General features: G+C 39.2%; 1 protein-coding gene across 1 annotated transcript in view; it reads left to right on the top strand.

The window, feature by feature from the left end:
• LOC135208074 (DNA-binding protein SMUBP-2-like) overlaps nt 1-22,469 on the top strand; it is a gene marked incomplete in the record, with an annotated part of 738,222 nt that overhangs the window by 152,841 nt on the left and 562,912 nt on the right. The window contains 1 exon segment of the mRNA XM_064240222.1: nt 15,997-16,165. Within this exon segment, the coding sequence (XP_064096292.1) occupies nt 15,997-16,165 (169 nt within the window).

The raw sequence follows: 22,469 nt of genomic DNA, 5'->3' as shown, positions 1-22,469 counted from the left end.
TAATCCCTAGGCTAGTAGGCTACATATGTACAGTAGTACATATACTACATTTATTTTTTAAGGCTAATTTTGTACAATAACTTCAAAACTGTCTTGAATTTAGTTTTAGGTGATAGTTGAAAACATATTTGGTGTTTGAACTAAAGTAGGCAGTTATAAACATTGGAATAGTGGTCTTGGGTGGGTTAACTATTAAAGTAGGCAGTTTTAAGCAATTTTTGAGGGGGGTATCAGGATAACACGGGTATTTACTTATCACGGGGGGGTTCTGGGCCCTATCCCCCGTGGATAACGAGGCCCCACTGTAGCTCTATTTACAAAAATCTACAGTTAGCACAGGTTAACCTTGAATTCCTACAGACAATACCTAACTGAACAAATCTGCCTGACTTTAGCTTATTTTTTTATACAGGCAGTCCCCGGTTATTGACTGGGATTCTGTTCAGATGGCTTGATGATAAGCAAAAATCGCTGATAACCGAAAATCAGTGCTTATCGGCACTGATAACCGGTTAATGGCGCCTCTGTTAAGTATATATCTGTGCATTTTGGTGCAGAAAATGGCAGCTTTCAGTACTAGATAAACCCCATAAAACCAGATCGCCGATAATTGAGGCCACTGATAACTGGGGACTGCTTGTAATTATAATAGCCAAAAAAAAAATACTTCAGTCAGTGGTCTTATCACCCAACTTGTACAAATTGTTTTTTTTTCAGTTTTCAGGGTTCACTTTTTATATTTAACCCTGGATAGGTTTCGTTATATCGCTACCCCGCTAAAGGTGCGTGCAGGTCGAGCTCGACCCCGAATGTCTAGAAAAATTTGCCAAAAATCACTAACTTCATTTATGCTGTTCATTTTAGTTTCTAAAATCAATTTTAACATTCACAAACACTACTGAAAAGATAGGTAATACCCATCTACAAAAGGGATTTTGACGTAAGGAAAAATCTATTTCTGGGCGATTGGCTCGTGTCGCCAGCGAAATATCCTTTAATCTATTATTTCTAGGGTAAATGTACTAACACATACCAGAGAATAAATAAATAAAGAAAAAGGTCAGTATAACTGACTCGCTCACCCTCCCAGAGAGTGTCGGTATGAACACTATGGCGAGTGAGACCACTACCACGAGCCAAATGCCAATAGAATCCTCCCACTACAAAATCCCCCAAGAGGGGAGCCGACCCACAGAGTGGGCAGCACCTACTACTACTACTCCATCCCATGCTGCCGACTGCTGCGCCTCTGGTGGCCATCCTGAAGTTAGCAGACAATCTTGGCGATGGGATGGGTAGGGCGGGATTTCGCTGGCGACACGAGCCAATCGCCCAGAAATAGATTTTTCCTTACGTCAAAATCCCTTTTCTGGGCTCAGCTCGTGTCGCTGCGCGAAATCGTACCAGAGAAATAGACAAGATTGTAAAGTAATTCAACAAAATATAAAGGGTCTCAAAGAAAAAATAAAAATAAAACAATATAATTGCTAATAAAGATACATGTACACAGTGATACAAAAAGAAATATTACTTAATTATACTTAATGCAATAATATTTCTTAACTTAAGGTAATATACATATATACAGGAGAAAATATCATATTTTATGTACACAATGGTATCTGTGTAAAGCTTATGTATCAAAACAATGGTAAAGCAATTAATATACAAGTTGAATAAAACAAACTCAACAATAATAAAATATAAAAGAATGTATATGACTTAATATACAAAAACCCGTAACCATTATGATAAGATGTATCTCCTAGCATAAAAATAAGGAGATGACATCCACGAGATCAGTAATCATCACAAATGTGAGTGTCCCTAGCAAAAAAAAAAAATAAGGGACACCCACTATATTATCATCAAAGCAGCTAAGACACAAGGTGATCGTAAATGAACAAGGCAGGAATAGACGAACTGTTGGGTGAGGCAGGTAGAAAGGAGGACTGAATCTTCTACTAAGGGATTAGTCAGAGTCATGGGGAAACAATGTTACCCGCTGCAACTGCTGAAAATTTTAGGGCTTCCAAGGACTTTAAGTAATGACGTTTGAACACGTCGGTGATTTCCATCCAGTATACTTTTTCAACTCATCGAAGTTCATATGTTGGAAATAGTTAATTGAGGTGGCTACTGCCCTGACATCATGTGCTTTTGGGAAAGAGTCAGGATTGGCTTGTTTAATGAAGTACAGGATTTGTTGCCTGATGCCTTTAATAGATAAAGTACCACCTTTTTCTCTCCTAAAGAGAGGACCCGATGAGGATGAGGAGGTCCTAGATAGAAGGCTCGTAAGTTGAAACTGGGCAAAGAGATATCTTGTGGAAGGGGTATACCTTCCATGGTTCCCACCTCATCAAAGGATCTTCATTCTTAGTAAAAAGCTACGTTCCGGTGAAGTACACTTCCCCTGTGGGAAGAACTGAATATGATCCTGGATCTCTGGTAAAGCCGACAGTTCTGAAATTCTAGCTCCTGAGGCTAAGCTTAATAAAAATAGGGTTTTTCTTAACAGCATTATTTAAATGAGCATGTGTCATTATTGGTTTCTGAAGCCAGCTTTAGAACATCGTTTAAGAACCATGATACTGACGTAGGCCTTACAGAAGGTCTAAGTCTAGCACAGGCCTTGGGAATAGACGAGAAGTAGGAATCTGTCAAGTCTATGTTGAATCCAAAAATTGAAAAATCTTTTTCAAGGCTGACTTGTTTGTCGTAATTGTGCTAGCTGCTAAGCCTTTTTCAAATAAGGATCTGAAAAAGGATATAGCTGAATTGATTGTCATGATCTTAATATCTGATTCTTTCAGGAAGTTGCTAACTTTTTGACAGCAGCATCATACTGTCTCAAAGTTGAATCTCTCTTATCTGATTCCAAGAAGAGAATATTCTGAGGGTCAATATTCGCATCTCTTTCGCTGCAAACTTCATGAAATCCATAAAGTTAGGGTTTTGAGAATCCCTGAGAAGCGAACACAGTCTCGTTTGTACTGACTGGGAGAGCTTGGGATTGGGGATCCGAAGAGGGCGGAGACCCAGTTCCAGGATGAGAGGGTACCAATTGCTCTTCGGCCAGTCTGGGGCTACTAGAGCCACTTGACCCTTGAATGTCCTGAGTTTGTTTAACACTTTCATGAGAAGATTCACCGGAGGAAAGACATAAATCTTCTCCCAGTTGTTCCAATCTAGAGCCAGGCGTCCGTGGCATAGGCCAGAGGGTCCAGGTTGGGGGCCACATAACACGGGAGTTGTGGTTCGCTTGGGATCGAAGAGATCTACCTGTAGACCTGGAACTCTCTGAAGAATCCATTGGAACGAACTGTTGTCCAGTGACCATTCCGACTCTAGAGGTACTGATCGGGATAGGGCATCTGCTATGACGTTCTCACTCCAGCTATATGGGTGGAGGAGAGATGCCAACTGAACTTGTCCGCCAGGGAGATGTATGGCTACCATGACATGGTTTAGATGACGTGACTTGGAGCCTCCTCTGTTTATGCAATGTACTACCACTGCGCTGTCCAGGACTAGCTTTATTGTGGGAGTACTTTGGCGGACGTAAACCCTTTTTAACCGTTTTTAGAGTCAAGAACAGTGCCATCGCTTCCAGTACGTTTATATGGAACTGACGGAACTGAGGTGACCACGTTCCCTGAACCTTTTTGAACTGGGAATATCCTCCCCAACCGCTTAATGACGCGTCTGTGTGGATAGTGATCCCTGGAGGAGGAAACTGAAGGGGCACTGACACCGATAGGTTCTTGACTTTCGCCCACGGCCGAAGTCGATTCTTTAGAATCAGAGGGACTGAGGACAATTTGTCCCTGGACCTGATATTTGCCCGTGAGCGCCAAATTCGTGGTTAGGTCTTTCAGTTTGGCTTTCATTAGGATGTTCGTCACTGATGCAAACTGGAGAGAACCCAGGATCCTTTCCTGAGATCTTCTTGAAGCCAGTTTGTGACTTAGAAATTGCTTGACTGACTTTGCTATTTCCTTCCTTTTGGACGATGGAATCGACAGAGTATGGGAGGATAGATTCCATTGAATGCCTAGCCACTGAAAGTTTGACTCTGGAGTGAGTCTTGATTTGGTCCTGTTTATCTTGAAGCCTAGATATTCCAGGAACTGAATCACTTTCAGTGTTGCTTTGTTGCATTCCTCGACTGTTGAAGCCCAGATCAACCAATCGTCGACATACGCTACTACCATAACCCCTTGCGATCTGAGTTGTTGAACAACTACTTCCGCCAGCTTCGTAAACACTCTGGGTGCTACGTTGAGCCCGAAAGGAACTACCTGAAGGAGAATGTCTGGTCGCCTATCTTGAAGCCTAGATAGGGACGGAAGTGTCTTGCAATAGGGATATGATAGTAAGCGTCTGTAAGATCGATAGAGGTGGTGACGGCCCCACGGGGAAAGTAAGGTCCGCACCTGCGAGATCGTGAGCATCTTGAACTTGTCGCAGCGAATGGCCTAAGTTAAGCGGGACAAGTCTAAGATTACTCTTCTTTTTTGTGAGCCTTTCTTTGGCACGCTGAACAAGCGACCTTGAAATTTTAATCTTTTGACTCTCGCTATAGCTCCTTTCTGAAGGAGATTCCTCCGCATACCTCCGTCAGTTCTTTGGAAGGAAGTTGACGGAAAGGCCTGGATGGAGGTGGGTTCGTCAACCAGCTCCAACCCAGGCCTTTTGACACAATGCTCTGAGCCCACTTGCTGAAGTTCCACCGGTGGCGAAAGTGAAACAGCCTCCCTCCTACCTGAAGTTCTTCATTGGATCTGGTAACCTCCTCGGCCTCCTCTGAAGTGTTTTCCCCTATTAGGGACCTCCCGATCCTCTCCCACGAAAGGAACGTTTACCTCTGCCTCCCTTACCCGAGCGGTCATACTTCTGTGAAGATTGACTCTCGAAGGTTTGATTGTAAGCTGGAGAGATGGCATAAGAGGTTGAGGGCTGGGGGGCTGGCTGAGGGGAGATCACGTAAATTGGCTGTGATTGAGCCTTTGAAGTGGGGGGTTGGGCTGTTGCACTAAGGGAAACCGCCGGAACTTGCTGAGAAAGAGCGTGGCTGCTTTTTCTGGTAGGGCTGGAAACGCCTGGTTTCCTTTGCCCTTTACCTCTAGCTGCGAGATCTTGCCTCCTCCTAGCCGTAAGGCCCCAACGGTCCTTAAGGCTCTGGTTCACCTTGTAGCCTCTGACTGGACTTCCTTCACCATCGCTTCTGGGAAGAGATCTGCTACCCCAGATGCTTGACGAGAGTAACCTATTCGGCTCGTGCCGAATGGTTGCTTCTTGTAGGACATGCTTCCTACAATTCGTTCTAGCAGTGGCAAACTCAAACATATCTGACTGTACCGTTTGAGTCAGGGATTTGGTCATAAGTTTGAAAAGCGGCTCTGAACCATAGGCTATGGTGGCCACCTCGGACATAGCCATAGAATTAATCGATCTGGCTAATCGCGATTTAGCGTCAAATTCAGCCTGAATAAGGCTATCTGGAAGCCTGGGTAGCTTTTTCACCAAACTGCTCCATAGCACAGTCCGGTTTGAGTTTGCCAGCTGAGAAGGTGTTCGGTAAGTCTTCCCATAATTCTCCGGCTGAAGGAAGTAACGGAGATGTAGGATCTGCTTCCTTCAGTTGAGGCACATGGGGCCCCCTTCCCCCTTTGGGCCGCTGGAGAATGGTGAATGGGTCGCGATATTAGCCAGGAAAGGGAGCGGGGGTACTCTCATCCATCGTGAAGATCGTAAAGGGACTCTTGAAGGGTTGGATTTTCGTATTAGAACAATCCATGTCCTCTAAACACCTGAGCCATTCTCTCTGAGCCTGGTCACGTGAATAGAGGACCGTCTCCTTTGGTACCCTATCATCTCGAATCATGGCTGAGGCGGTGAGCCTTGCGTAGCCGATGAACGGAGGCTGAAGGTCTTCCGGATAGAACTCGAAGTCCTCTATCCTTCGAGTTCCAAATTCCGGTATAGAAATGAGTCCGTCCTGGAAGGGGGCGTATGACGCTACTCTCCACGGGTTGTTCATCGAGAACGGAGGTAGCGAGTCATACGGGGGAAGCTGGGCTCCACCTGCATCGGAAGGTGGAGGAGAGGCTAGAGGAGCTTGGCTCAGTCCGGCTATAATGGAGTCTTGAGAAGTAATCCTATCCGACAACCGAGAGATCATTTGTTCCATGCTACTCTTTAGAGACCCAACCAGGTCGCCCACCGTTGTAACAGGCCAGCATTGGAGTCCAAAGCCGGAGCTGCTGCGGAGGTGGAGGGGTAGCTCTGAATTGGGACCAAGGGTAGCGGAACTGACGACTCAGCCGGAGTGTGAGATCTCTCTCTGGAGGATTTACTCCTCAGGACTTAGAGCCGGACCCAGAAGCTTTAGATCTGTCTGCTCCGGGATTCCTAGCCGGAGACTTACGAGAGGAGGATGAGGCCGAAGTCGTCTTCTTAGACGACGACGACGTCTTTGTCAAGGATTTCAACTGCTTGACCCTTGACCTTGGGTCTAACCGAAGCGTCAGGAGGAGTATACAATTCATCACCCGTAACAAAGCCTTGGAAGGATGGAGAGGTTGCAGGAGTAGAAGAAAACAGTTACGCCCAAGGTATCCCTTGGAGGGTGTCCACCTTACCTACCTCGACCAACAGGTCGTCTACACCTACCATAGGTTCTACATTAATATCCAACGTCGCGACTTCCGAGGAGATATCCTGGCCTTGGTCAGTCAATGAGGCAGCCAGCTGTTGCTGGATGAAGGCGATAGTCGGGGCAGCCTCTGCTGGGTCGACGTATCCTGTCGCCTTGCCTCCGGGGTAAGATTAGTACCGCCGGCCAACCTTTTCTCCAGGATGTAGGGCATACCCTTGGCGGCGTTCTTCCCGAAAACCGCCGACCCAGGCCCGCAGGGTTGCCAGTGCGGTATCCCTCAACTGCCGGCGCCTGGAAGAGAGTTGGGGTATCAATTAGATTTAAGAATAACTTAAAACTAAAGATAACTTAAAGTATAACTTAAACTTATAGGGCTATAAGGCCCTTTGAATTTCCTTAAGTTAGAATAATTGATGCAAACTTAAGCACTAAAACAGATACGGACCAGCTACCGGAGATGAAATACTACCCCGTCTAAAAGCTGGCTCACCAGATCGTAACATATGGTACACGTCTCATGGTACCAGACCTGGATGTCCCCGTGCGGAGTCGCGCATGGAGCATGGGACCGGCAAACTTCGTGTCCACACGGGTCCTGAAGTGTGGCGGCGCATCCCGGATGCTCACAGTTGGTGGTCTGTAAGTGGAAAGACACATGAGTATCTTAAAGAATATCACTTACAGGCTAAAGGACAGAAGAACTCCGTTGCATGCCGGAGCTCGGAAAAAATTCGGGCATAGCCCCTCCCTTACTAGCCTGAATAGGCTATAACCCCGGAGGTATCCGGTGAAAAGAAGGGAGGGGGAATGGTTTAAGGTACTTAAAGTAAACTTAACATCTTAAACCTAAAAGCTCGAACGTACCGGACTAAGTCCAGTGCGTGGCGAGTGATAACTCAGTGAAACGGAGAGGTTAGACGAGACCGACTGTATGTTCCGGTCCACCCCGTGGGAGACGTTAGCATGTTTCCGCTAGATGCCAGGCCTCCGGTGGTAAAGGAGCCCTAGTAAGGTGGGAAAGAGCGGGGGCATACAGACTCGGGCTAGTAACGGAGCGACGAAGTAGTAATGGAGAGGGGGAAAGGCCAGTCCCCCCTCACCTTACCATCCGACCGGACCGAGAGCCGGAGAGGTCGAGTCCAGTCTGGGTCTGTCCCGTCCCTCTACCCCCTCCGCCTGGGGGGAGAGAGGGAGGCAGGCTCGGGTATGCGGAGCGAGCATGGGCAGGCCTAGCCACCCCCCCCGACTCTATGGAAGAGCGGGAGGGGGGAAAGGTGACTGGACAGGCGTCTGGCTGCCTCGTGATCACATAGTGACCACGGGGCGATAAGAACAACAACTAAGCCTAAAACAAAACCAACTGATCAGCGAGATGCTATCGGGAAGCAACCGAGCTGACCAGCGGTAACATAAAGGCACAATAGGCCGTGACCTAGCTAAGCGAGCCAGACGCCTAACTAACCTAAGAAAATCACATAGATAATAAAATGAATAATAAAATAATGAAAGAAAGAAAACAAATAGTGGGAGAAAAAATCCAGGAGTGTACGACTAACCCGAAGGCAAGTCTACCACTCAAAGCTAGCCGATGCCGAAACTAAGAGCCGTGGCTAGGGTCTGGATGGAAAAGCCTACATAAGGTAAAAGACATGCATGCATGACAAAACCGTGTAGACCTAACTCTAAACAAAGCGGATAATAAAATAGAGCGCACAAAGACAGGGAAGCTCTGGGTATGGGAGACCCAGAACGGACCCATCACGAGGCAGAACCATGCTGCCATGCTTCCGACCTAGAGATCGTATTTATACCTAAAAAACGGCAAATACGTGCTCAGGGCCGCCAAAAAACCAAATAGCAATAAACACAGAGTACTTAACTTAGCTGCTGCGATGGCTGCACGCTCCATTGTAATAAAATCCAAACGAAAGGGCACAAAAACACAGAGAAGAAAATGGCACGTGTGTATCGTGTGCGCTAACTGAAAAGGATGTCCACCAGAGGCGCAGCAGTCGGCAGCATGGGATGGAGTAGTAGTAGTAGGTGCTGCCCACTCTGTGGGTCGGCTCCCCTCTTGGGGGATTTTGTAGTGGGAGGATTCTATTGGCATTTGGCTCGTGGTAGTGGTCTCACTCGCCATAGTGTTCATACCGACACTCTCTGGGAGGGTGAGCGAGTCAGTTATACTGACCTTTTTCTTTATTTATTTATTCTCTGGTATGTGTTAGTACATTTACCCTAGAAATAATAGATTAAAGGATATTTCGCGCAGCGACACGAGCTGAGCCCAGAAATTAAATATTTATGACAAATATTTTAAAAAATAAGTACAGGCAGTCCCCGGGTTACGACGGGGGTTCCGTTCTTGAGACGCGTCGTAAGCCGAAAATCGTCGTAAGCCGGAACGACGCTTGGAAATATGTCTTAAACTAATAAAAAGTTATAAAAACCTTACTTGTAATCCTTTGGTTACACTACATGTTGTTTCCTGTAGTTTTATGTACAACCTGGAGTTATTTTCATAAAAGAATGCTGGTTCTTGAAGGTAAAAACTATTGTAATTCTCTGGTGACACTATATTCTTGAAGTTTTATGTACAACCTGGAGTGATTTTGCCAAATCTTGAGGGCTACAAGAACAGCTGATTACTATTTACGTATCATATAGACTAATTAAAGTAAACGTATCTTTAAATAGGCTTATATATTAGTATCAACAAAACATTTCCTGCCATGAGTCAGAGGCCGTTTAATGAAACGAACACTTCTCTGTCCTATCTGTTCAGAAAATAAACGTTACGTCAATCCCCGAGACCATTGTTGCCGCCAAGGCGTCTCTCTCTCTCTCTCTCTCTCTCTCTCTCTCTCTCTCTCTCTCTCTGATCAAATTACACTGGAACCTTGACATACGATTGCCCTAATATACGAATGTTTTGAGATACAACAGAAAATTTCCGAAAATATAAGCTTTGATATACAACGAAATATTTGAGATACGATTTTGCGATGAGTGTTAGTTGTATAGGCGACCGATAAATGGCGTTCAGTCTGTTTGTTTGTTGGTGCTGCATGTTAACTCCTCGTTGTTTAGTTCGTTGTATTTGCGCCTATTTTTCGTGTTATTTTGTCTATTTTATTATTAACCATGGGTCTCAAAGCTAAAGACAAAGCAGGTGATAAGAAAAAACCCAAGAATATTATTTCGATGGAAGCAAAACATGAAATTATAGCAAAGCATGAACGTGGCGTTCGTATCGTCGATTTGGCAAACGAGTATGGTCGAAATCCTTCTACAATATCCACGATCATCAAGCAGAAGAAAGCTATAAAAACCTTCCAAAGGCATCACCATTATTTCTAAACTACGAACTGATTAAAAAATAAATAAAAATTAGTTTAGCAATGTTATTTCATTTTGTGTTTTATTACGTAGTTATTAGTGTACATACGTAAATAAAAAGAGAACAAATCGTTCCCTGTCACCCTTCCCTACCTCCTCCCCCTGCTGGCCTCACGTCATCTTTCGTTGTGGTAAGTAAAATTCCTTTCTTTTTTTTAATTGATTTTATTAACATTTATTATCATTTATCACATTGCTATGTTATTTTATCATTATGTGTGTTATTACTCGTTTATTTGTGTATAAATTGTGTATATTATATGTAATTTAGCTGTGTTTAGGTGTGGTTTCATAGCGCTAGAACGGATTAATACATATTACATTATTTTTAATGGAAAAATGCTTTGAGATACAACTGTTTTGATATACGACGATGTAACGGAACAATTAAATTCGTATGTCAAGGTTTCCAGTTACTGGATAATGTCTCTCTTTGGATACTTCGATTTTGCCAAATCTTGAGGGCTATAAGAACAGTTGATTACTATTTTACATATCATATAGACTAATTAAAGTAAACGTATCTTTAAATAGGCTTATATATTAGTATCAACAAAACATTATGGCATGAGTCAGAGGCAGTTTAATGAAACGAAACACTTCTCTGTTCTTAACTCGGAGCGTCGGAAGACGTCTCTCTCTTCTCTCTCTCTCTCTCTCTCTATCTCTCTCTCTCTCTCTCTTCTCTCTCTTCCTCTCTCTCTGATCAAATTACTGGATAATGTCTCTCTTGGATACTTGGAATTTGCGTTGTAATCTAACCAGAAACTTCGTTTTGTTATTATTACTGGAAACAAGCAATGATTTTTTCATTATTTGCGCTTTTGGACTGTTATATGTAAACTTTGTGCACCGCAAGCTAGTATGGTATTCATTGCGCTCGGAAACTAGTTCCGCATATGAGGCGTCACTAAAAAACATCGAAAAATACGACATAAAAAGTGTCGAAAATCATCATAACCTCAAAATTTTTTTTAGTAATCTAACCAGAAACTTTTTTTTATTAATATACTGTGCTAAACTATAAAGGATTTTTATCATAGTATGCGTTTTTTAAAAGCGTCGTTAACTCGGAGCGTCGGAAGCGTCAGCGTCGTAACCTCGGAACAAGCGTTGTAACCCAGGACGGATTTTTCCATTGAATATTTAGAAAAAGCGTCGTAACCTCGGAACGTCGTAAGCCGGGGACCGCCTGTATATACAAAAAATAATTTATTAAAGTATTTACAAAAAATACAAAATAAGTTATATACACAAAAATTGAGAGAATCCTTCCCAAAACTACAATTTACAATATGTGACTGCCAGAAAAGGTATCGGACCCATAGAGGTCAAATCTAAAAGAAAAGAGAAAAGAAGGGTAAATTTTTTGTCCCCCCCAAAAAAAAAGTCCCCCCCAAAAAAAATTTACACAAATTTTTTTTTTGGTACATAAATGAAATAGGAAGTGGCTAATATTTTTACAGAATAAAGTCATATTATCCAAGAAACATAATTATGTAAATATTATTTGGACAAAGATGATATTAGCTGTATATCAGGGGCCAAATCTAAAGGTAATTTTTTACCTATTTTCACCATGAAAATTTCTTATAAAAATTTTTGTAACTATTATAAAATATGATATTTATGCATATCACAAATTCTATAGAAAATAAGAATATATAGAGATATACCCACTCACCTTTCAGGTATGTAAACAAAATGGCCACAATCCACACCAACTTTGACTGCCAAACCTGAAATATCTGACTTGCACTAATAAAACTATAAATTGAATTTGCTATGGTGAACCTATTGCTCTTTTTTTTTTTAATTAATAATATATGAGGGTGTATTGCAGTTAGGGAGCTTTGTTATACGATAATTCTCAGAAATGTTATTCTCTCTTTTTATACAGTGTCTCGATGGTTTATGGACATAAGCTGATGTAATCTGTCACCAGATAAGGCACAAACCCACTATTCCCCTCCCCCTGTCACTATCTCCCCCTCTCTCTAGTCATTTCAAGGTCATCTGTTTTGCCTCTCACCCACACGAGATTTTTGCCATAGAGGTGTCAACAACCTCTAAATTATCATCAACATCACTTTCTAATTACATTAGAAGTAAGTTGATGACATCCATGCCCAGAGAATACTGCCTGCTGGCCATTGTTGATGTGAACTGCAAAAAAATGCAAAAACTGAGAAATTGGCATTCGAAGGAAATTGGACCAAATGGCAATATATCGCATCTCAGCCACAACCAATGGCATGCATATGGTACACACACCATCCACCAACAGTTTCCACAATACGAAACATTACCAGTATCAGCAGTGATAGACAGGAAATCACAACTTAATAACTTTGCCTTTCGATCCCCCACACTTTAAAGGTGTGTGGGGGTCGAGCTCGACATGATTGTAGTGTGTGTTCTGCTGGCCTCTTGCAGGTCGATCACACCTAGATTCAAGATAGATGATGATTTATGGGAAAAAAACATGTTTTTTGAAACACTCCTTGGTTCGTGCTCGACCCATCGCACCTATCCAGGGTTAAGCCAGAGTTCTGATCTGACAGCAATACATTTTTTTTAGATTTTGGGGGTAGGCACTACTTAACTAGGGGGTCAAACCTTTTGTGCTCAAAACTCAGAATAAACACTTTGGGCTCCTGCTCTTAAAGGTACTGGGTCAATTAAGGCAGTCCCTGGTTATTGGCGAGGGTTCCATTCTTGGAGGGGTGCTGATAAGCGAAAACTACCATTAACCAAATCTCTGCAATTTTAGTGCACTTATGGTGCCAAGTTTCGGTTAATGGCACCTCTGTTAGGTATGCTATGGCAGCATAACGCTATTACCAGCACCTTATGGCGCCGATAACCAAAACTTGGCCCATTATGGCACCGATAAATGAAACTTGACCTGCTATGGCACCATAAATCACTGATTTTATGGTGCTAGACAAGTGCCATAAAACCTGATCGGCATTAATGAAGTCCACCGATAACCAAGGACTGCCTGTATTTCAATTTCAATGCATTTGAACAGGAAGAGAGGTATAAAAACTATGATTGGCAACAGTTCATTAAAGTACTATGTATGAAACAGTATGATACAAGACATACATGTTCTGTATCAAACATGTCAACTGAAACTTGTATCATACATGTATTAGATTTAGAGGTATGAAAACTGTATGATTGACAACAGTTCCTTAAAGGTATGTATGGTGCAATTTGTGCTCATTATCAACAGAGAAAAACCATATTAAAATAGCAAAAAAACATTCTTATTTCAATGATTCCTCTAATCTAGCCCTCTTACGCTGGAGCGGTAAATAAAAAATTGTCTCCCGTGTGCCGTAGGGGTTTCGGAGTGAGCGCGGAAGCGGAAAAAATATTTTTTTCAAAAAATCACAGCGCGCTTAGTTTTCAAGATTAAGAGTTCATTTTTGGCTCCTTTTTTTTGTCATTGCCTGAAGTTTAGTATGCAACCATCAGAAATGAAAAAAATTATCATTATCATATATAAATACTAATGATATATATGATAGCGCAAAAACAAAGTTTCATATATAATTGTATTCAAATCGTGCTGCGCGCAAAACGGTTAAAGGTAACAAGTTCCTTTTTTTTCGTTGTAATGTACACTAAATTGCAATCATTTTGGTATATAACACATTGTAAAATGATAAAAGCAACACAGAGAAAATATTATCACAAAATAATGCATGAATTCGTAACGCACGGACGTAAACAAATATTTTTTTCAAAAATTCACCATAAATCTAAATATTGTCCTAGAGACTTCCAATTTCTTTCAAAATGAATACAAATGATTGAATATTACTATACTGTAAGATTATTAGCTTACAATTGCAGTTTTCGACCATATCTGACGAGTTAAAGTTGACCGAATGTCGAATTTTTTTATATATATATTTTTTATAAGCAATTATTTTGGAAATAAGAAAAGCTACAACCTTCAAATATTTTTTGTTTTATTCTACATGAAATTGCGCACATTTTCATATATAAAACTCTATGAAATGCCTAATATGAAATGGAGCAAATATTTCCAGAATGGGACGTACGTATTTCGGAGATTTGTGGCGGAGAATCCGCGCGCGGAGGGAAGGAAAATTTTTTTTTTAAATTCACCATAAATCTAAATATTTTGCTAGAGACTTCGAATTTGTTTCAAGATGAAGATAAATGACTGAATATTACTAGACTGTAAGAAGTTTTAGCTTACAATTGCGTTTTTTCGACCATTCGGTAGAGTCAAAGTTGACCGAACGTGGTTTTTTTTCTATTTATCGTGATTTATATGCAAATATTTCAAAAATGAGAAAAGCTACAACCTTCAATTATTTTTTGTTGTATTCTACATGAAATTGCGCACATTTTCATGCATAAAACTTTATGTAACGGCTAATTTAAAATGGTGCAAATATTACCACAATCGCACGTATGATTTTTTCGGAAGAGTTACCGCGCGGACGTAAAATGTTATTTTTTTATCATAAATTCACCATAAATCGAAATATTGTGCTTGAGACTTCCAATTTGTTGCAAAATGAAGGTAAATGCTTGAATATTACTAGAATATAAGCGTTTTAGCTTACAATTGCGTTTTTCGACCATTTCGGTAGAGTCAAAGTTGACCGAAGGTTGAAATTTTGGCAATTATCGTTATTTATATGAAAATATCTCAAAACTGATAAAAGCTACAACCATGGGTTGTTTTTTGTTGTATTGTGCATGAAATTGCGCACATTTCCATATATAAAACTATATAACGGCTAATTTTAAAATGGTGCAAACATTACCACAATCGCGTGTATGATTTTTTTCGGAAGAGTTACCGCGCGGACGTAAGGAAAAAGTTTTTTCATAAATTCACCATAAATCGAAATATTGTGCTAGAGACTTCCAATTAGTTGTAAAATTAAGGTAAATGATTGAATATTACTAGAATATAAGCGTTTTAGCTTACAATTGCGTTTTTCGACCATTTCGGTAGAGTCAAAGTTGACCGAAGGTTGAAATTTTGGCAATTATTGTTAGTTATATGAAAATATCTCAAAACTGATAAAAGCTACAATCATGAGTATTTTATTGTTGTATTCTACATAAAAATGCGCACATTTTCATATATAATACTTCATGTAACGGCTAATTTACAATGGTACAAAAATTATGTCAAAGTGACGAAATAATTTCCGAGATGTGTCACAGATACTTTTTAGTGCGGCAAGAAAGAAATTCGCGCTTGCGCGCCTGCGTAACGATTGTAAACAAAACAACACCTTGATCCGTGAACTCCCAGCATCCCCCAAGGCGCGTGATTCAAAAGTTTTAGGCTGGTAGGCCTATAAGTATTTTTTCCGCGAATTTAAAAAAAAAAACTTTTGTAAGTCGATGTAAATACGTCCAGTCGGCACACGGGAGACAAAGAATGTCGACGTAAAATACGTCCAGTCGGCGTAAGAGGGCTAGAAGAAAATAGCAAAAAAACATTCTTATTTCAATGATTCCTCTAATTTAGAAGGAAGGTGTGAATTTTAGATAACTTTATAACTCTAACTCTATATTAACTGTAAGTAAGGTCTTAAAAATTAGAGAAATTGAATGCAAAGGAAAAAAACTTAAAAAGTAGGTTTTTTTCCACAACCCTATTCTAGTGTATGCCTTCACTTATGAAGACTTCAGTGCCAAAGTAATTGCTGCCTGTTATACTGTCTATTGGTAGCATTGTTTTAATACAGAAGTAAACAAACTGGATTCTAGTTCAGTGTTGTAAGGTTGTAATGTATCTGTTTTGACTGGATAGCTACTATTAACTATGTTTTGATTTTAATATGTAGAATAAAAGAAGAGAATTTCTCAGAACTTGGCCTTAGACAAAGAGTTTAGCTGTTAACCCTCATGGCTTTATTTTCCAGGTGACATACCAGAGAATCAAAACTGGTCTTGAAGAACTTGGAAAATTAACAGTTGGTCGATCTTCTCACCTGACATCTGTATTGTTTAATGAAGAAGCACCTAAATTAATTTCGCCTCGCCTTCCTGAACTGCTGTTGCAATCAAATGGGGATATTATGCTCTTCAATGGTTGGTTTAGATCAAATTAGTTTACTCTAAAACCATTTATAATATAGTTCAATTTCTGTTTTATTTAAAATCAGAGGTACTATATCCTTTTTCTTGGAAAAACAAAAGAGAAATGGTAGCTAAAAGATTTTGCAAGCATGCTTACAGATCCCTAGTTTCCATTAGTTGTCCAAATTTGTGTCTACAGTATGTTGACCTGTTTTGCTAGCTCTGTAAAATTATGGGCTTGTTCTACAGTGTTATTATTTATATACCATCATTCATTTAAATTTCCACTTTCCATGATTCATGTAATTTTGCCTTAATTTTCTTCCTCATTTTTTATAATTTTCTCAGTTTGTTCTTCTTCCTCTTTCTGGTTGAAGGTTTTTCTGCCATAGTTTGTTAGCTTTGTCTTGGGTTTGTAAATGTAATCTGCATTCATGTTTTTATTTTGGGCAAGTTTGTATGCTTGTTTAATATTTGCATTTTATGGTTATTATTCCTATTTGTTTACTAATCTTGTATATTATATGGATATAGTATGGCTAAGTTATAATTAAATATAGGTAAAAGATAATTAGGAGAACACATGTTGAATTAACTTCAGCATCTGTTTTGCTCTGTCCATTACCATAGGTATTCCAAATCACTAGTAGCTTTGTTTTTTTTCTGTAAAGTTTTCAAGTACAGGCAGTCTCTGGTGATTGGTGTGGGTTCCATTCTGATTGGCTTTGTGGGGCCAATAACTGGATTTTGGCAATGATAAGCGGTTAATGGAGCCTCTGTTAGGTAGTTATCGATGCCGGTAACCAGAAATTGGTGCAATTTGGCACTAGAAAAGCCCCATAAAACTGAATCACCAATGACCAGGGACTACCTGTAGTATTTTTCAGTATTGCATGTGTTTGGATATCCTTTCCTTTCTTCCTTTTTATATTCATGCCATGGCATAGACGCAAAGGTTTACATGGCATACTTTGCCATATCTACAAGTCTTCTCACTACAAGGATCCTTGTGTTTCATCTATTTCCTGTTGTGCTTAGTGGAATTATTACCCCAATTAGGAAGTGTTAGTAGTGCGAGTCCTTATGGCCTTTTTAGGATGTCATTGTTTCTTGGACATCAAAGTCTTTGGTGCTGGTTTTTATGAATGTGGCCAACAGGGCTCTATAGTAAAGAAACCTCTTTCATTCTTGGATCTGACCCTCCCCTGACCACTACCTGACTGCTGTTTTATCCCAAAAATTTTGTTTGTCACCTTCTTACTCAGACAACATTGTGGTAGAGGAAATCTGCAGAAACTAGCTCAAAACCGTTTTTTGGCTAAGAAGGAGCAAATTTATGCCAATCTTCTTCATTAAGGAAACTTTGCTTATCTTTGGTCCTTCCCAACCAAGGCAAGACCCACTGATTTCCAAGCAAAAATGCTTTCCTTGAGTGGAGGGAACTGTCTTTGTTACTACTCAAGCAGAGGTTCATAACACAGGATAGCATTGAAACTTGATATATCTTGTCCCTTTTTGACTGACAGCATGAATTGATGTGGCAACATTGCTGTGGACTTGGCAGGCAAGATTTATGTACAACTTACCAAGTAGTTACATATATTAGGGCTTGTGCCTTGTATGATAAGGCGCCCTATGAGGTAATGTTAGACTAGCGATAATCTATACGCTAAGTCGGTTGGTATTGCACTTCCATCTTCAATGGAGTGTCTGGGGTTTTGTAGATCACTTACGAAGTCGGTATTATCTTTACGACGATGTGTTAAACTCATGGTTCGGTGAGGTTCTTGTAGAAAACACAAGGTATAAAAAATAGTATATTCTTCTGAAGTTTTACATGATGAAGATCAGGTATGATTGTACAAGTCTTCTAATAACGATAGCTTGATCGCTTCTGCCAATGATGATGGCTAATCCTATTCCTCTACATGATAAAGCTTAGGTAAAGAGGTACAGGTCTTCTAATGACGATCACTAACTCTGTTCTGCTTGTCTACCATCTCTGTTACAAGTTATGAAGGAACAGACAGTAGTTCGAACATATGAACATACTATCAGATGACATAGTTTCATACAAACACACAATCGAATGAGACACGCTACAGATCACGTAGGCCGTTTGATAATAGGTCGGGGTAGTTGTCTCAAGCAGGGAGCTTGGACTAATGTTTATAAACAAAAAAAATGAATGACTACAGGTGACGGCATGTTATCTTAGCTTACATACTTATTGTATACGTCATCTTTAGCGTCTCTAGTCTGATCACATTCCTGCAAGCAATCTGGTTGACCTCTTTAGTTTTAGATTTTTATATATATGGACTAACATTCCATATTTTTTATTATGTAAACACTTACATTAGCTCGGTCAGCTACCAAAACCAACTACTGAATATTACTCAAACTTGACTTGCATTTGACTTATAGGAGTGTGATACAGACACTATGTGAATATATATATAATAATAAATAAAAATTCATTGTGTACATGAATTGATTCAATGTAATAAAATATAAAACATTGATATTGGTAAATAATAGTGATCACGTGACATATAATGATACAGTTTTTCACTTCATCTCTTTAAGATACTTATGCTACAGAAAATACTAAATGTACTCTGATAATTGCATAGAATGAAGATTAACATGATAAAAATCATATTTTAACTGATAAAAATTTTCATATATGAATTGATAACATTATTAATGTTTATGCTGATTGATTCGTTGATTTTTTTATGCTAAATGTTTATATATCTGATTCATTTAATTCATATAACTCATAAATAACTGCAGATAATTGGTAAGATAAAAGGTAACAGATTGATTATAGGCTACCTGATTTGTTTATACATATGTATATGGATTCATATAATTATGATTAATATATGTGCACTTTAAAGAGATTCCTATTGCGTACACGCAAAGATATATTTTTTAGATTCTGTTATTTATGATCATTATATAAGAGATTCCTATTGCGTACACGCAAAGATATATTTCGACTCTGTTATTATGATCAATTATATATAGGATACATGATACTTTATATATATAGGATACATGATACTTTATATATATAGGATACATGACCGAGGTTATACTACTTCACTTTCAACTAGCTTTCGAACAACTTTTCGTCCATTACACAGTTCCAGACAACCACCTTTAGCCAAATGAAACGGCCTTTTTCAATGGTTAAAACAAGGGGAAAATTTGCCTGTGGCGGGTCCAACGTTCCATTTTGCGCTCATACTTATTCTCTGCATCCTAAGCTACACGATTACGTTCGCGATGAATAGATCATCCCAGCACGAGTCCTTCGCCAGAACAAAGTAGAGTTGAATATCCTTCGGGTCGTAATTGTCGGAAGTATGTCCCATTCGTAGTCGATTCCGACAGTCGCTGGAGCGTTTCGCATGAAAACGAGATTAACGACGAGATCGAGATCTGGTGTCGGTCTCGAAGAAGTCCATGAATTCCTTTCACATTGTAGGCGGTTGTTACTTGACTGTAGTCGTCCGCTGCGACGAACGATTTTTTTTGAAGTTGCGATGTGAAACTCTCGTACTGCAGGATACTGTAACCAGGTTCCATTAATCAGCCTGCAAGTTAATTATACTTGTCACAAGGGCAAAGTAAATTCAGACGACATCCAAATACAGGGGAGGGGAGAGAGCCATTTAGACCAGACTTAACCCACATGAATTCGCTGATATTTCGGAATTCAAAAGAGTCCGCTGTACAAACTTTTTTATCCATGGCATTAACAATGAGTGAACCTATCCAGGTCTATGATGACTTGTAAAAATATCCATAATTATAAAAAATAAATAGATATCATTACGAATCTCAAAGAAAATTCGATATTACTGGTAGTAAGTTACCTAGACAAAGAAGTTGAAAACGGAGCTAATTGTAAGATTGCCAGGCAACATAAGAGTCAAAGAGAAGATTAATCATGATTCTATGTGCCCTAACAAAAAGTTTCATATTCAATTTTCTCGTGCGCATCTTCTGAGGTTAACTATTAAAACATTATTAATAGGTAGGAGATGCAACGAAAAACCCACTATGTAAACTAATTTCTATATAAACTTTGGGTTTTTCAAGAAAATGTGACATTTTCCCATGAATGTTTTACTTGAATTGTAATAGGCTAATGTTGCAAGTAATATTCATATATACATATCTGATACTTCTAAATGGTCTATGAGGTTCAGAAAAAAAAAAAAGTTAATTCATTTGTTGTTATAGAAATTCTATTTGCTTATATTGTTCATTAATATTAAAATGATTACAAGTCCTTAACTAATTGCATTACACACACGGATAAGAATATGTTATGTGGCCTGTCATGTGACCTATGAACCACATGTGAAGTTCATGAGCTTGAGCATTCATCCTTTCTCCAGTCAATCTGCTTTTGCAAGCAGAGACGACACACAGATGAAGCCGGTGTAAGCAGATTATTGAGGTTAAAAGGAACAAATGCTGATACGGCAATGATGACGTCGTCACTTGGCAGGAGATTGCTCTCAGCCAGCTAAGAGTTACGTTACTTGCTGTAAGAGATACGACTTAGTATTTTCAAATGATATTTTAGTGTTTTAATTCTCCACCCGCATGAGAAGAATGTCTGAAAAAAAAAAACAACAGTACCAAAATTGAACAATATATTAGTTTCATGTTGGCATTATGTTAAATAAATATTCCTTATTCAAACTATATGAAAAAGGTTTCCATCAAATTCTATATATATTATTAGCCCTGTATAAGATTCATATAGGATTATTTCATAGATAAGATTTTCCTCTTCTAGACTTCCTGAATTTAAAATCTCTTTTATTTTATTTTATTTTATTTTATTTATTTATTTATTTATTTATTTATTTTTTGACTACGAATATAAATCACCGGGACAGACAATATGTCAGTAGGTTTTTGGATATGTGTTTGAACTTTTAGCTTATTTGTCATTACTAAAGCGTTAAGTTAGAGTTCAAATCTTTACGCATATATATTTGGATATTTAATTATCTATGGTTACGTTTTGCTTATTGATTTTATCGTGATTCCTTTTTTATTATAATTTGTAACCCTTCCGACTTCTTACGGAGTGTATATTGACTCCACTTGTATCCATATTTATATTTATATATTTATTTATTTATATATTTTTTTATATATATTTGATAAATTAATGGTTGGCTTGAATATGTGGAAAAGTGTTCTAGCGGCGTACCGTATAAGGCTACTTGCGGCATCAATTCTATAGATACAAGATATAAATGATAAAGGTATTTAAAACCGCGAGAACCGCTATAATCCGGTCGGATCCAATATCACGAGTTGTAACTCGTAAGACATTGACACTTCCTATTTAATTATCCGTTATTCTACCAAACCGATTGACTCTGGGTGATCAAATATATTATTGGTTTTCTTAATGGAAAGGAATTCACACAACGTGTTAAGGAGATTATTATTGATTTACACCACCCGAGTCACAGATTATTATGTGTTGAATTCCATATTTTACTGATTAGCACTCATAAATATTCCTAACGCACTCAATTGCGGTGTTTGTTTTTAGTGCTATTAATTCTATATAACGTGTCAAGGACTATTAACACTAAGAAGTGTATTTCCCTCTGTCAGACTCGTAATTCTGTTAATAATTCTACGTATATTCTTTCAAGGATTGATTTGGCACAGGATAGGCTCCTAAACTGACAGGTGTCTTAGTGTATCCCTTGTTTTCATGACACATGTTACAATTAGTTATGTGCTTTTTATATCTGTAAGCATTGTAGGCCAGTAAAATAGTGATTTGGCTTTCTGTGACATACTATGGAACCCTGGATGACGGAATGCAACCAGTTTATGACGATTGGTATGAGAGATTATTATTACTACCTGGTCGTTAGTCATCTGCTGTGTTCTTCTTTTGGGTTTTCCTCGTCACAGACCTACATATAATATTACATTTGATTACATTATTTTGATACACATACTTTAAATGTACTTTTGCTTTAGGGTTTCTGCTCGAAGTGTTTATTGTTTTTGCCTAGCCACTGACCCTGTTTCCGTTTCGAAGTGTTTATTGTTTGGTGTTTATTGCTGCTGATTCTGTTTCCGTTCGAAGTGTTTATTGTTTGGGTTATGTCTGTTGACTCTTGCTTTGTTCAGTTTGTAACAGTTCTGCGCTCCAACCCAGATATTCAATGCTCGCGATCTCTTGGGTTAAGGAATTTTCTTGTTAGATACGGTTTTAACAATAGGCACGGATGTTTCTATATCTTTTAGTCCA

Source organism: Macrobrachium nipponense, chromosome 34 (assembly GCF_015104395.2).
Source record: "Macrobrachium nipponense isolate FS-2020 chromosome 34, ASM1510439v2, whole genome shotgun sequence".
In the NCBI taxonomy this organism is placed as follows: Eukaryota; Metazoa; Arthropoda; class Malacostraca; order Decapoda; family Palaemonidae; genus Macrobrachium; species Macrobrachium nipponense.
Note: the sequence above shows the minus strand (reverse complement) of the source record. Positions and strands in the feature narration are given on the sequence as shown.